The sequence below is a fragment of the Nipponia nippon genome, unplaced genomic scaffold (assembly GCF_047370975.1).
Source record: "Nipponia nippon isolate SJK-2023a ecotype South Korea unplaced genomic scaffold, ASM4737097v1 scaffold_5, whole genome shotgun sequence".
NCBI classification, from domain to species: domain Eukaryota; kingdom Metazoa; phylum Chordata; class Aves; order Pelecaniformes; family Threskiornithidae; genus Nipponia; species Nipponia nippon.
This window is the reverse complement of record NW_028262369.1, coordinates 87,845,885-87,861,113: the sequence shown is the minus strand read 5'-3', so window position 1 is coordinate 87,861,113 and position 15,229 is coordinate 87,845,885. Positions and strand designations below refer to the sequence as shown.

Genomic DNA, 15,229 nt, shown 5'->3' with positions numbered 1-15,229 from the left:
TGTGCAAACCCTCCCATTTGAACTGTGTATCGCCCAAGTTAGAAAGACATATTTGCAGGCAGACTGTTGGTATTTTTTTAATTTACTCAAAAGCAAAGCTCTGAATGCTACAAAACACTGGTATTCAACACGGTTTGAAATCAGTTTTGAAGCAGTTAAAGAGAATGTCAGCATCTCCTGAAACTTAACCCAGGCCATATACTAAACAAATTAATCTACCATAAAGATTGAGATTTGCATGTTGGCATTGAGTCTGCAGATTCTCTCCTAACAAAGTTAAGTGAGCTGCTAAGGGTGCCCCTCTACTACTGAAATGTCGCAAATACCCAACAGATTAACCCACGATGGAAAGGATTAAACCAGCACGCTACCTGCATCAGCATGTAACCTGCTACAGCATCTGTGTCATTTACAGCCGTTGGTTTTAAACATCTACTTCTCTTAGCTCTCATATCTGAGCTTAGCTAATCAAAACTCTTTTTAGAGGAAATCAGGGTGTGAACCTTGTTTCACTAGGTTAAGCCCTTTGGCCTGCATCTGGAGTGGACAGGAGGGAAGCGCTTGTTTCTTTTCCCTAGGTCAGGAGTTTTTCCCTCTCCTTCCGTCACAGTTGCTAGGCAGCCTGTGAAATGCCAGGATGAGAAACCTCACATTTCTTTATGCATTGTGTACTCTGATGATGCACATCAAGTGAAGGGAAAAAAAAAAAAAAAAGAGAGAGCTTCAATCGCTGCCCTACGAAGATGCCTCTCTGGGTCCACAGAATGACTGCAATGATGACAGATCCCTGCACTTGTGCTAAACTCATTGCAGAACTGGAGTCTAAAGAGTGGACATAAAGAAGCCAGGACAAGGCTTTGATATCCACTAGATGCAAAGGGAGCATGTGATTGGTTTTAATCAGTTTTATACACTCACTGCTCAAGTACCTCCTGAAAGACTTTTTCTTCCTGTCCCCCCCCACCCCCCCTTTTTTTGTTTCTATAAAAAGGGACTCTCAATGAAGAAAAAGCAGCAGCCTTTTGGAAGGGCAATCCATTCCTTGCTTTTCCACTCCCCATGTCATCAGCATTCATGATGGCCAGAGCGCTGTGTCTGGATATTTGAAAACTGTAGGTATAACCATAGCACCCATAGCAGTATCGCAAAAAATAGTTAGGCCATATAGGAATCCAGCAACCTGGCCAGAATGGGCCCAGACTAATTTCTCTGTCGAGGAACATAATGTTATTGTGGGTAGGCTGCTTGTGCTACATTCCCAATATCCCTTCAGGAATCAATATGCCCAAAAGCATTGACGGAAGAGACAGACACTAATTTCTTCAATGCTTTCCAAATGTGCTACAATGGGTTCTCCCTCATACCAGGCAGCTGAACTCACACGAACTGTGTTTAAAAGGAGCATACAGCAGTCACTTGTCAGGAGTAACAACACACTTGTCAGGAGTAACAGTATGACTCGCCAAATTGAGGCACGTGCATGTGGAGTTCTCAACCCCCAGCGACCACTAACATGGAATATACAAATCGTTGCTCTACAAGAGACACATCATAACCCCAGAACTATGCTTTTTCCATTTCAAGTATCTAGAAGATGAGAGAAAACAAGTTATATCATTACAAGGATAAGCTAAACGACAATCACAGTTGAATAAATGGAGAGGAATATGTAATTATTCCTACCTTGCCATTGCTATGCCAACAACACAACCTCCAACTATAGACCAAAATCCAATCCAGCCTGCATCTACCTGACAGGGGAAAAACAAACAAACAAACAAAAAAACACACCACCAAAACAAAACAGAGAAATGTGTTAAAGCTGAGAAAGTAAGATGATAAGATGTTACTTTCAAAACAAATCATGTGCAGGAGCTGCAAACTGCTAGCAACAGCCCCTAACAACAATCTGAAGTGCAAGACTTTTTCTAGGATATTCAAAAGGGAATAAATTCACTAAAAGAAAGTATGATTAAGTAGGCTATGCCCTACATATGACCTTCTCTTTATAGAATCTGAGTAATGTCCTCTGGATTTTTATAATACTCTATCAAAAGCTTAGAAATCCTCTTCTCCCCATTTCATCTTTTCCACCTGGTAACTATTATTTTCTTTTACTAAAGGTGCAGCAGCCAACAATACTTTCATTTGTTAACCTGCCTCTTCCCTCTTGTCAAAAGGTGCGTACAGATCTGAAAATACCCACCGCTGGTGGAGAGTCAGCAGGAAGAAGCATGACAGTTTGGGATGCTAAAGCTACAGTTTATTTTGTTTAAAATTTCAGCAGAAAAGTGGTCTGTATGTATTAATAGCAGCTTAAATGTAAAAACCTGATAAAATTGTATGCTAGTGCAAAATAAAAACATGCCACGTACAAAACAGCTGCCAATTATCAGTCAGGAAATACTTACTTGGCTTACGTGAACTGGCGTTAATATCAAATCCAGAACACCAGACCAGCCAGAGAAAACACCCAGTGGTATAGCATAGGCTAAAGCAATCATCAAGAATCGGAAATTGCTGTGAAGACAAAACATATGTAATTAGCTTCAGCTTATATTAGAAATCACACCAAGATTAGCTGCTAGAGTACATGACACCCTAGAATCTATATTCTGCCCATCAAGAAAAATAGCAAAGGTCTGAAGGAGGAGCGAGCCAGGAAAAACAAGGTATCCAGCCATGTCACTGAAATTCCAGTGGCTGAGATGTTACTGCCTTAGCACTGTGATAATAAGAAAGGCCAGTCTCTCCACATAGTTCAAAGATTTTTGTAACATGCTGGGTTCATGTGTTTCTCATTTCCACAAGCAATTCTTCTGCATTTGCGTGGGCAACCTACTTAGCCTAAGCGTATGTTAGGAACAATAAGCACTAATTTAAATGACAAAAAGCGTATTTCAAGAATAAAATCAGAGATTCATGCTTTTTGAACTATACTTTTTTTTAAACTGTTTTACTTCTCTTTATTGTGGTGAAAGGCAGGGAGAGCTCTGGGAATGAGATGGGTACTGTTGCAAGAGTGGAAAATTTTGACAGTTTTAAGTGTCAAAAAACAGAGACAAGTATAATATTCTGCTCTAAATAGTCAACGTGTTTTCTTTTTCCTCCCAATTAAAATTATTCAACCTTTATTCAGTATTCAGTGAAGATGAAGCAGTCAAAGCTGTGTAATCATCTTCATCGTACAAAGCTAAACAGGAGTTGGCAGACAAATACCACCACCAATTTCCCCTACCCACCCACCATAACCGAAAGCAAATGCAAAATCTTTGCTAAGAGACATCCAACTTTTCCTCAAAAATGTTTCGATTTGGGAGGAAAAACAGAAAATATACTTTGGACTCTGCAACACTGATATTTTAAAGTGAAGAGATCTTCTGGTGATTCCAAGGTTATTCCATGGGATATCTGCGTAACCACAAAATGTGTCTCCCCCATTCCCAAAGAATTTACATAAAATCGATCCTGATCAGTACCAGTTCCTTGGCATGCAGCGGCAATTTGACAGCACACAGTTACAACAGCCAAGACTGAGGGAAAGAGCTTCAAATACTCGCCAAAACATTCAAAGGTTTGCAGCTTACGCTGTTTTACTCCCCTAGAAGATCCACGCACAGCACACCAGCCAGCGTTTTTTGCACTGTTCTTTTTCACACATCCTCTTCTTGAATAACACATTTCTATCACATGAACATATCCTCCTCTTTCAGTATCATTCATGTCAGATTTATTTTTTAATGCAAAGAAAAACAACTCCCAAACTTTCAGCTCTTCCACACACTGCTTAAATTTCTTTGAATGCTAAGTGTTTGCTGTCTTCCTGACAACTTTTTTTCTCTCTTAATAATGCCATGCTCTTATCCTGGTCTATCTTGTATCATCTTGGCATCTCTTAAGGCAGTTTTTCTGATGCTATTTAATACTATCCATGTACAAGCTAATTCATCATCTGCAGAATAAAATAAAAGGGAAAGTGCCCATTTTGCATGGATGTTGTATAGCCACGTTGTAGACAGCAAAGAGGGAACAAGTCTGAATGTGCTCTTCCAAAATAACACTTGCTTGATATTCAAAATCTTTGGCTATCTGAACCTCGTCTTCATTAAAGAGCTGCTTTTGGTGCGGGTGAGTACTTTGTAACTTACTTGACAGATATCTCCTACGGCATATAAGTCTTTGTCCTGGTTTTGGCTGGGATAGAGTTAATTTTCTTCCTAGTAGCTGGTATAGTGCTGTGTTTTGGATTTAGGATGAGAATAATGTTGATAACACACTGATGTTTTAGTTGTTGCTGAGCAATCATTACACTATGTCAAGGACTTTTCACCTTCTGATACTGCCCTGCCAGCAAGGAGGCTGGAGATGCACAAGAAGCTGGGAGGGGACATATTAAATTGTCTTTATCTCAACCCATGAGTTTTACCTTTTTTCCAAATCTCTCCCCCATACCACTGGGGCGGGGGAAGCAGTGAGCAAATGGCTGTCTTGTTTAGTTGCCTGCTGGGTTAAACCACAAGTCTTCTGTAACTCAAGCAACGAGACAGACTGGCACATGGGGTAGCTGCTCTGTGCCACGTGCAACTCCTAGTCCCGACACTAGAGAACCAGCTCTGCATCATGACATCCTCCGGTGACAGAGGCTGCCACCCTGACCAGTCTCCAGAATAAGGAAGCCAACCAGGAGCAAGGGTGCATGGCAGTGACAAAGCGGCACCGATCACCAGATGTCATTCTGTCCCCTTGCCCTGCAATAGCTAGCACTGGCTACATTAAGTGCTAAAGCTATTTGAAACATACATCTTCAGTAGCAGCTCTGCTTTTCATGGCTCCAGTCACTTGTATTTGGTTTTGTAATTTTGCAATTGCTCCGCTGAAAATGGAAAAACGTGCTGTCTGTCACACCATCAGTTGGTGAACCCACACTGTTTTCCATCGTATCAGCCCTTATGACAGGATATCAACATTAGCCTCTGTTAAGCCATTCTGCTGGAATACGAATTGGCTTTTTCTTCTGTTTTTTCAGAAACCTACTTAATGCCACTAGAATCCATAGACAGGCTGGTTCAGAGGGGAGCCCTGTCAAAGTCAGTCACCATTTTCAGAATAACTTTGACAGTGCCTATTAACATCAGGCACACTCTGAGCAGCTTCCATCACTGGATGGTGATGTCATATGAAAGTTTCATGAAAGAAATAATGGTGAACAAAAACGCTATTACAAAATTTCAAAATTGCTCACGTAGTCCCTTGAAAACATAAAAGGCACATAACTGGCTAAAAGCATCTAATTACTTCAAAGCAAAAATCATGACATGTTTTCTTAATGCAGATTTTACCTTATCAACTATTTACTTGTATTAGATTTTTTTCCATGGAGATTTGTGGCATATTCTGAAATGGGGGGGGGGGGAAGTCATATTTGCTTCACCCAAGAAACTGAGAAAGGGCACCATGCTTTTTCTAGGGGAAATTCAAACTATACTTGTCACAGTGTGTGATAGACTGTTAAAAAATTTGGGCTTAGCTCCCAAACCATGACTAATCTGTCGTCTCCCACTGCAGGCTGAGCGAGTTGGTATCTGGAGATAACCAGAGATCAGCTAATCATTATAATCTGCCAGAAGCAGGAATCCTCCGAATCAGGAGGAAGAACCAAGTTCCTAAGCAAGTCCCAAAAAATGGCCTGCAGGGGATGGCTGACCCTGAGAGGATATTTATAATACAACTCTTCAAGAAGCAGCTCATGAAGATGACTGCTCAAGGACCTGAAGGCATGAAGGAGTGTGAGAATTGCAAGGATGTGATAGATCCCTTTGGCGCTCATGGAAAAAGGTCAATGACATCAATGGTACAGTTATGCTACGCAGCTTTATTTTGAAGTAATAAAACTGCAGCTTGGGGGAGAGAAGAGGGAAATTATGAACATCTCAATTCTCATGAGTGTTTTTTCGTGCATAGTTGGGTCAGCCCACCAGCTCACACACATCCTAAACACCTTACACACAGTTCTCACACCAGAGGGTAAGTCCACAATAAAGGGGAAATCATGATTTCCTGGTACTCATCAGCAGATTACCTTCACTCTACACCATTAAGTCAAAAGAAAGACTCTGTGCCAAGAATTATGAAGCCTGCATTAGGCAGGCAACAGAGCTTAGAAGCCTAACGAACCAGATGATGGATTTCTCTTGAAGCACGGCAGATACCATTTTCTTTTATAAAACCCCCTTGCTTGATGGATTATTGCTGAAAGGCTCCCCAAGATAAGTGGGTTTAATGATGAACTGTTGATTGTTTCATGTACAGAGGAATGAAGAAGTGCCTTTGATAAGGGGTAGCATGGAAGAATGCATAAAGACCAGAGGGAAGTGAGATATAATGATCTACCTGACTGCATTTTAAAAAAACTCTTGGTTTTTGGAGACACTATAAACTATGCTCATTATTTAAGCATCCAGTTTGTTTTCTTAAGTTTCATTGATTGTGAATAGTAAGCCAGCTTTGCTGTTTACCTCCTGACCTTACCAGTATCTCAAGTCCACTGTTTACAACACTTTGAAGAAGAAATCTAATGGTTATAAAGCTCTCAAATGGAGTACTGTCAACAGAAATTTTATATTTCAATTGTGGAGCCAGTTGCTGTTTGGATTTCTGTTCAACAGCAACATTTTTACAGCACAGCCCTCAGGCAGGGTCTCACTGCACACCAGCTTTGGTGCATAACAGCATTATTGTGTGTGCTAAATGTCCTTATGGGAATTGCTATTTTTTAATATCCTGAGCAGGTCACTTTGCAGACTAACCAGCCAGCTGTACTCACACCTTCTCCCAACTGCCAGCCTGTTTCTGGATGAACACACAGGATTAAGCATCTTGTCAACTACTGACTCCCCCAAACTGAAACAAAAGCCTCCAAAAAGAAAAGAAAAAAACCCAATGACAACAAGGGATGAGTTGTTTTTGCTGGCTCTAAATACACCTTTAGAAAGTACAGCCCACAATAGGTCTGTAATAACTAAATGCCTAAAGCTCCACGATTATCAAGTTTCAAGCAGCCCTTTGTATGCTAGTTCAGCTCCTATCACTACATCACCTAAGAAATGATTACAGCAAGAGTTTGAAGCTCTCCAGTGAAGTTAGCCGTACTCCACATCATGGTGGCGGTTCTTCTTTGCCCCAGGAAGTTCATCTGTGCAGTATCACATAGCAGGGCACAGGCCGTCACAGTTATTCAGCATTAATATTACAGTTGCTTTAGCTGTTCCTCTGAGATCAGATTCCCATTACACAGGACATCGTACAAACACTGGGGGACGGGACTGTGTCTTACCAAAAGAGCGCAAGTGGGAGAAGTTGCAAAGCTGGAGGTGTTTCTGTCTTTATAATATTTTTTTTTAAGCCCAAAAATTTAAAGGAAAATAACTCACCTTTGAACTTGTCCAGAAACACATCTGGAGACAGTTTTCCTATCCCCACTTCATATTTTAACATACAATTAATGAGATTTAACAGATCATATAATGGTATCAGATAGCTTATTCATTGCTCCCGTGGCTGAATGAAAGCAGCTGGATACTCCTTTGAATGAACAAGCAAACCCCAAATTCATTCCAATACAATAAGCATGAAAGAAAGCAGCTTATTAGTTATGCCCAGTGCTGTTAATTGTTATCTCACACCTAGCAGTATGCACACTGTTAACAATCTTGTATAACACAATGGAACAGAAGCATTGCATGAGACAAGCCATGCTAACAGGATGACTACAGCAGCGTTGGTTCTGAAGGGCTCTGGCATGAAGGCTTGAGATATACCCAGTGATTTAAAATTTAATGTCTGCTTTTTAGCAGTTAGCATGCTTTTATGTCTCAGCATTAACATTTAATTTGATTTTGTTCAAAAGCACTACAAACCAACTTGTTTGTTCAATCAGAAGATTAAAGCACACTTGTTTTTATTTATTTAGGTCCTGATCTGCTTTGAAGTGGAAACCCAATGAGGACCTACCTTAAGAGTCTGCAAAAACTTCTCCTGTAGCTGAGCCGCTGACTTGCCGCAGCCACGCTGGGAGGGAATGGAGGGCGCGAGGGGAAGTAGGCCAACGCTGCGGAAAATATCAGGGAAACCATTCCAAATTCTAAACGAGAAGGCAAAGAAAAACAAAACCGAGAACAGATGTTAGCATCAAAAGACTTATTTCAGTACAGCATTGTTATCAGCCAGCCTCTGATACATAAATCCCACCACAAGTGCTTTACTGCTCCCGACAACAGAACTCCATAACTTGAAGGAGAATTTCTTTTTTCCTCCCCAAGCAAGATTTCAAATTGAGATGGAAAATCAATGAGATGGAGAAATACCGGCAGTCCATTCCAGTGACAGGAGCTACGGAGAACCAGGCTCACACACGGGGGAACTCAGTGAAGCAAGAGGAAAGCTTTTGCTTTTTCTCTTTAGAGAGAGCTGCATTATGAAGATCTGGCCATGTTTCCTTGCGATGGAAGTGACGCAGTGCAGGTAACAGCGTGCTAGAGACTTTAAACAGATGGGACTGGGGAAGCCCCAGGGCACGGAATGACAATTATTCAGCGCACAGGATGATGAAGGCAAATGAAAGGTCAAGAAAGGCAGCATCAGACACAAACAGTATTACATGGCAACAGAATATAAAGAGAAAAGCGTAGGAGTAGCCATAGCTCAGGTATAGGAAGAGCACGGGTAATAGGGAGAAAAATGAAAGAATAAATCTGTTTGCAGATGCTCCTCTTGTTCAGCAGCAGGTATCTACATCTTTGAAAAATTTCATAGCAGAAATTTGGACCTGAACTTCCAAAGTGATGAGCACTTCACAGAAAACACTCAGCAAGCCCCATGATCAGACACTCTGAGGAAAAACAACTCTACCCACAGTCAGTCTAATTAATTTGTTTTACAGGCCTTTTACAATCTATATCATGTTCTCCACAGTCCTCAATCCCAATATTTCTCCTATCCCCTTTGAAAACAAGATTCTTTGCTGCTGGAGAGGAAAATGTATAGCTGAAGTGTGTTATCTTAAAAGAACCTGTGATCTTATAACAAAGAAGTGTTCACCGACACCACAAATAAATTTCAGCAGAGCTGAATACTCAATTGCATTCATTTTCTTTTTTCTTCTCTTTTTTAATAAATCAATATGAACATGGCACTTTGCCAGCTCTTCTGCTAAACTAGAAGAAAATAAATTCAGGAAACTGGAAAGTAAATAACACTCAGAGTCTAAATGGATCAGCTGGAGATGGGGAAGGGAAATGAATGCTTCTATTTGGTATATGGAAAAAAAAAATCTACACTAAATTTCTTTTGAAGGCATATTGGGAATGTGACAATGCCATTCTTCATGATCAAACACTGAAGGATTCATTTTGAATTATGTGGTGTCTCTTTTCCTGCTGTGGTCTAATTTCACGTTTTGAGGGTCAGGGGCACTTTAACTACACCTTCTCACTGTATCTCCTCTGTTATCCAGAAAATAGATTAATTTCTATCTTTGTGTACATTGGTTTTGAGACCATGAGCAGTGAATAAAGATCTGGCCATAACTGATCATCCCAGATTTAAGAAAAGGATGAGATGCTTTGTCACTACAGGATGATACTAGACAAGGAAGCAAGGCTTGCCAAAAGCTGTTTATCCCCTTTTCTCCTGCATCTAGGTCTACGTGTAGGTTTATAAGTATACATATACGTACATGCATTTGCACACTTTAATCACATATTAAAGGAAAATTTCAGACTGCAGACAGGTATAGCCAACAAGAATGTGACCACACAAACCCATAAACTTTGTCCGAGGTGCTTATTATTTAACTTCATTACACTGCAATGCCATAAGGGGAAAGGCTAGGTCTTTTTCTAAAGAATGTAAAACACGTTGATAATTTTTTTAAGTCACAGTAATATTTCATAACAGGTGCCCATCTGGGGCCTCTTCTGCGGGTTGCCTCAAGATTCCTGCCAGTCAAATTGCTGCAGTAGAACCAGTATAGTAACACTTCATTTTTTTTTGATTATTAAATTCAGCATGCAGTCCTTGTAGTACCTTCTTGCAACTCTTTAATGTTTCCCAGTTTTATACTTTCCAGGCTAACAAATTTGCCTCGCAAGCACTGCCCTCATGCACAAAAGAAAAGAGCAGAATTCACTTTGGAAGCTAAAGCAGCTCCCTCTATCGAAGAACAAAAGTCTTTAGTTTCATCTTAGCTTTGTGTATCACACTTGCATCTCTACCAAAAGTCCAGGTAGTGCCAAACACATCCAATTTCTTACATGTTGCATTCCTTCCTCATTAGGAAACCCACACCTTTATCTCCATCACCATTTACTCTGCCAGACTAGATAAAGTAAAATACATTCCCAGGACAAGTTTTAGATTGTAAGTAGGGACTGAAAGTAAGCAAAAGAGAAAAGGTAAGAAATAGGTCAATATCGAAACAAGGGAGCTGCCATCACAAAAGAGGAGCTCTTCCACAGAAGCTATCAGCTTCTCAGCAGCGCAATGGACGCAGCAAAGCACTCTGAACTGGGTGAGTCAGCATAAACTAGTGTGCAGAAACACAGCCATGTGTATCTCTTGTTGAGGAGTGAATCTGGAATGCTTCACAAAGGCTGGGTACCAGGCCACAGTGACCTGTGACTGTCAAAGTGGAGAGATGCCTGCATCTTGAGCCTAGGAAGTAGGCACCCTGCTGCCTGTGTAAGCCCCAAACAGAAAAAAGAGGTTTAGAGACACAAGCCTCCTTAACACAAGGTCTTTTTCCTTCAGATAGGCTACTCATAGCACAAAAACCTACCCAAACCCAGAAACCCTCATCCCCATCTTGTCCTGAAATGTGAAGGGGGAATGAGTGCACTTTACAAACACACACTTTTTTTTTGTCCAACTAATAATGATTTCACATTGATATTTAGGAAAGCACATGGCTAAAAGCTCTGGCTGCAGTCCAGAACAATTCAAGCTTCCTTAGGCAACTCAGGTAATACAATTCAGTCCTGATTTGCTACCTCTGTACTATTTCAGCTGTGAACCAGAATGTGCAGCGATACAGATGACACAGGAGGCGGCTGTGGTAATACAGCTGAGCTCTTAGTCTGCATTTGAGATAAAGGAGCAGCAATTTATTAAAACACAGAAGAGACTGGAGTTAACAGAGCAATTTCAGAATGGGTTTATAAGCAATTGCTTCGTAATCATGTTTGAGGTTAAGTCCTTGGAAAATTAGCACACTCTTGGCATGCTACGGATCCCAAGTTAACAATACACATCATTACTGTCTTTTAAAAGTCATCACCTAACTTTTGGATGCTGCTTATCTAATGCTACCTCACACAAAAGCAACAAGCTCCATCACAAACACAACTCCGTTAGGAATGCAGAGTGCCTATCCTCTGAAACTGGCTTTCCTATAGTATCTGAAAGGAGAAGTCATACCAAGCCTGACCATACTTGCGAAAGAAGCAGAGAGGTAGGACATTTGGGTCCAGCTCCTTGTTCTGCTACATTCTGTAAGACCTTCACCAGTAATCCGTGAAGTCAACTTGAGCTTGGTTTTCTGCCCAGCAGACGAAGGGGACAAACAGTACCCTACCACACCTACCAGGTATTTTTTGGTCTGCAAGTTAACAGAGCTGTACCACGAGGTAGTCACCCACCACGAGGCAGCCTTCCCTCCACCTCTGGAGCCTACCCGCCATAACAGAGCACAGGGGAGGCAGGCAGCCGGGACCTTGCTCCTTCAGCTCTCCAGGAAAGCAGGGCTGAGGTGAGACAGGACAAATCACATGAGGGATTCGAAGCAACCTCCTCTTTGACAGTTCCTATCAATTTTAAACCAGTTGGACGTTTTGCCACCATCACTACGATTCACTGAAGGCCAGTAATGTTCATGAACCAGCTCTTTTTCGTTGCCTGAACAGCTAAAGGGGTTGTAGCTCCTGGAAAAACACACCCCGTATGGCACAACCAGAGCAGCTGCACAAAGAAACCACAGTTGTTCAAAGCACTTTCAAATACTAAGTAAGAACTACAGATGTCCCATAACACACATTTCCTAGGAAGCCAAAGAGCTGCTGTAGGATTATCTTATGCTGGGATGACCCCAAACAGGTCTACGGGATGTTCCCAAGCCCTTGATGGCTCAGAAAGGCAGAAAGAGCTGTGCTGAGACATGGGGCAGGCAAGACACACCTCTGAACCTTGATGGCAAACAAGATCCACCCCAGTTTCTGAAGAAAACGCTTAGGAAAACCTCCCAGAAGAGAACAGAAGAGAAAGTGAATCTAATGGACTGCCAAAAGCAACATTTCTAGTGCTACCAGACTCAAAACAGTGGTTTTAGGCACAAAACTGTACCTCCTTTAGGCAGGTGAATTCTTCTCTCTCTCCATGGAAAATCTGGAGAGGGAGAGCTAAAGAACTTCTCTAATCACTAGATTTCTCCTCCCCTTATCTACTACTCCTCAGAACAAAAGCTGACTTGCCTTCATTTTTCCTTCTTTCACACTGACTGTTTTCATCTGCCATGAGATTTTCCGACTCTAACATCATACTTACCTCTGAAAAATGCCTAACCAACCCCAAATTTCCTTTCTGTTCCAATACACTTGCGTCCAGTAAAAAGTAGGTTACTCAAAAATACTTGCTGAAACAGTGATCCAACTTATACTACGCTTTCTTTAAAACAAACAGTAAAGTGGCCCTCACCCAACATGAGTATTAACTCGACAAAATTTCCATAAGAATAACGTCCAGGAATAAATGATCACAAACAGCTAACTCAATCCCATAAACCTGCATATAAACTACACAGTATATATACTTTAAGACTTCTGGAACACTTAGGGCTAACTCCTGGCTGAATTTCAGAGGCTGCAATTATAAGGGGGGAAAAACCCAACCAAATGTGCAACTGGCATGACATGGTAAAGTTCAGCTGCTCTTAATGCTATAGCAATTTATATCTACTAAGAATCAGATCACAGACTCTTAAGCCACTCAAGCAACTCTTTTTCCTTAACGCTTGCTGCTAATTTTTTTAAGTGACACAAAGAGCCGTAGAAGCCATTGCATGAAAAAGAGCAAGGACACAAAATCTAAATTATATCAGGTGAATTTTCTGTCAGTGTTTTTTTCCACTAAACTGTTGTCACTTCATTGAAATTGCTCACCACATAAGAATTATGTGGTTTTAGTTAAAAACAAAATCTCTTGAGTTTTAATTTCAATGTTAGATTCTTAAATACTAACAATCTAATCACATTTGAAAGGCATATGCAAGTCATAAATCAAGGCTGATTTAATGCAGGAAAGAATTTAATGCTGAAAGACTACTGGATTTCCACCCTTACAGAAACAAAAGAAGAAAACCCAACCTGCCATGGACACATTTTTTTTCATGAAAATTCAAGAAGCAAAAACCAGTTTGGAAGCTCAGGGAAAGCATAAGCTCTCCTAGAAGTCATTTCTCCTAAGATCAGCCCATACAAACAACTGAAATACTTCATTTGGAATCAGTCTGTACAAAAGGCTATTTTAAAATCTCTCCTACACAAAAGGCAAAAAAAAAAAATTAACCCTTCTGATGGTACAACATTTTACCACTTCATTATTTTCCATCAGTCAGTAACCGTTTTCTGTGCAGACCAGCCACTAGAGGGTAGTGGTTCACAAGTACCAAACACACACATGAAAGTATGTGAATTTTTTTTATAATTTTTTTCTTTTTTTTTTTCTTTAATTTTTATTTTTAAACCACACCTGCATACAGCACAGCCTCAATGCGGTCCTTGATGTGCTCAGTGTTGCTCTGCGATACCAGCGGGAGGTGAGATGTTCCATTAGGAGATGGCACTACAAGAGGTCCCACTAGAAAGGCGCCAGCAGCTCCCAGGTAATTGAGCAGTGATGCGATGGCTGTTGCTGTGGCACGTTCATCCGGAGAAAACCACGTCGTTGAAAGGAATGGTGCCGCGTTCATCACAGTTGGCCCCGCCAAGCCATTTAACAGCTGCCCTCCGTGAATCAGCCTGGAACAGACAATAGAGACCACAGTCATTTGGATGACAATTGCTTGCGCTTTTTTTTTTTTAATTAAAAAAGCATGTAAGCTATTGAGTGCTGGAGATGGAGCGACTGCACAAAGAAATGAAAGTCCTTTGCAAAAAGAAAAAAAAAAAAAGGATATTCTATGCACTAAAAGAAGCCCAATTACACTGATTTAAAGAATCCAGAGCTACTCTGGTCTCATTACCTCAGATAAATGGAGAAGCAAATGTTCTCTTCGAAGCAGAAAAGGAAGAGGGAATAAAAGGAACTTTCTTTGCAGAAAAAAGGTATCATGATAGGATACAAAAGTAGAAAAGGCATAGTAGCAGGAAAGCCTGAAATTACAAACGTCTTAAACCTGACCCCTTGCCTGAATAAATTCCAATAGAAAATTTAAATTAGTTATGGCAGATCCAAAATTGAAACACTTTAGCAAAATACTCTGCATATTTTTTCGCTGCATTATTTATTTTTATTTACACACTCAGATGAGCTATATGTGCCTGCAGATGAGGAGGCTGGGCTGTTGAGGTTTCCAAGAGAATTGTCTTCTCCAGCAATCTGGCCATTCTCAACACACTGTTGAAACAGCCAAGCAAACCCAGATTTTTCTTGTTTTTCACACTCACTGGGATTTAACAGATAAGACTGGTGACAGAACAGAGATAGTACTTCCAAGCAGTGAAGTCTCTAAAAACTTTGGCTTAATATTAGTACAATGAGCACATACAGAAAGGACTTTTTGAAGGCTCTTCTACACGTGGAAGTCAGCCAGAAACCTTCCACTTTGACTTTTCCAAAAAGTGATCAGCCGTGAAAGGCAAAAGCATTTCAGAATTTATATAAAAACCTCATGTCTATAAACCAGCTAGTAAGTCAAACAAAATATTGCAACCCTCCCAAGTAGATCTACCCATTGTGCAATAAAATGGTGGCAGATGATATTTTTAAATGGGTGGTGTTTTTCTAAGCATAGCAGGAACTTGATGTTATTGCTGCAAGACTTGAGTTGTCAGACATAAAAAGCTAAGGCCTGAAAATGGGGAAACATAAGCTAGCATTTAGGCAATGTTTCAAGCCACAAATGGTTGAATAACATACAGTGTAGCAGGAGCTTTTTTAAAGCACACAAGGGAACAAAATA

The 15,229-nt window shown here is 40.7% G+C and overlaps 1 protein-coding gene across 1 annotated transcript in view; it reads right to left on the bottom strand.

The window, feature by feature from the left end:
- Nucleotides 1-15,229, bottom strand: part of SLC49A4 (solute carrier family 49 member 4) — a 68,084-nt gene that overhangs the window by 19,433 nt on the left and 33,422 nt on the right. Inside the window, exons 3-6 of the mRNA XM_087732349.1 lie at nt 13,798-14,066; nt 8,011-8,140; nt 2,412-2,520; nt 1,684-1,751 (exon numbers count right to left, since the gene is read on the bottom strand). Coding sequence (XP_087588475.1) covers nt 1,684-1,751; nt 2,412-2,520; nt 8,011-8,140; nt 13,798-14,066 — 576 coding nt within the window. The remainder of the gene's footprint in view (nt 1-1,683; nt 1,752-2,411; nt 2,521-8,010; nt 8,141-13,797; nt 14,067-15,229) is intronic.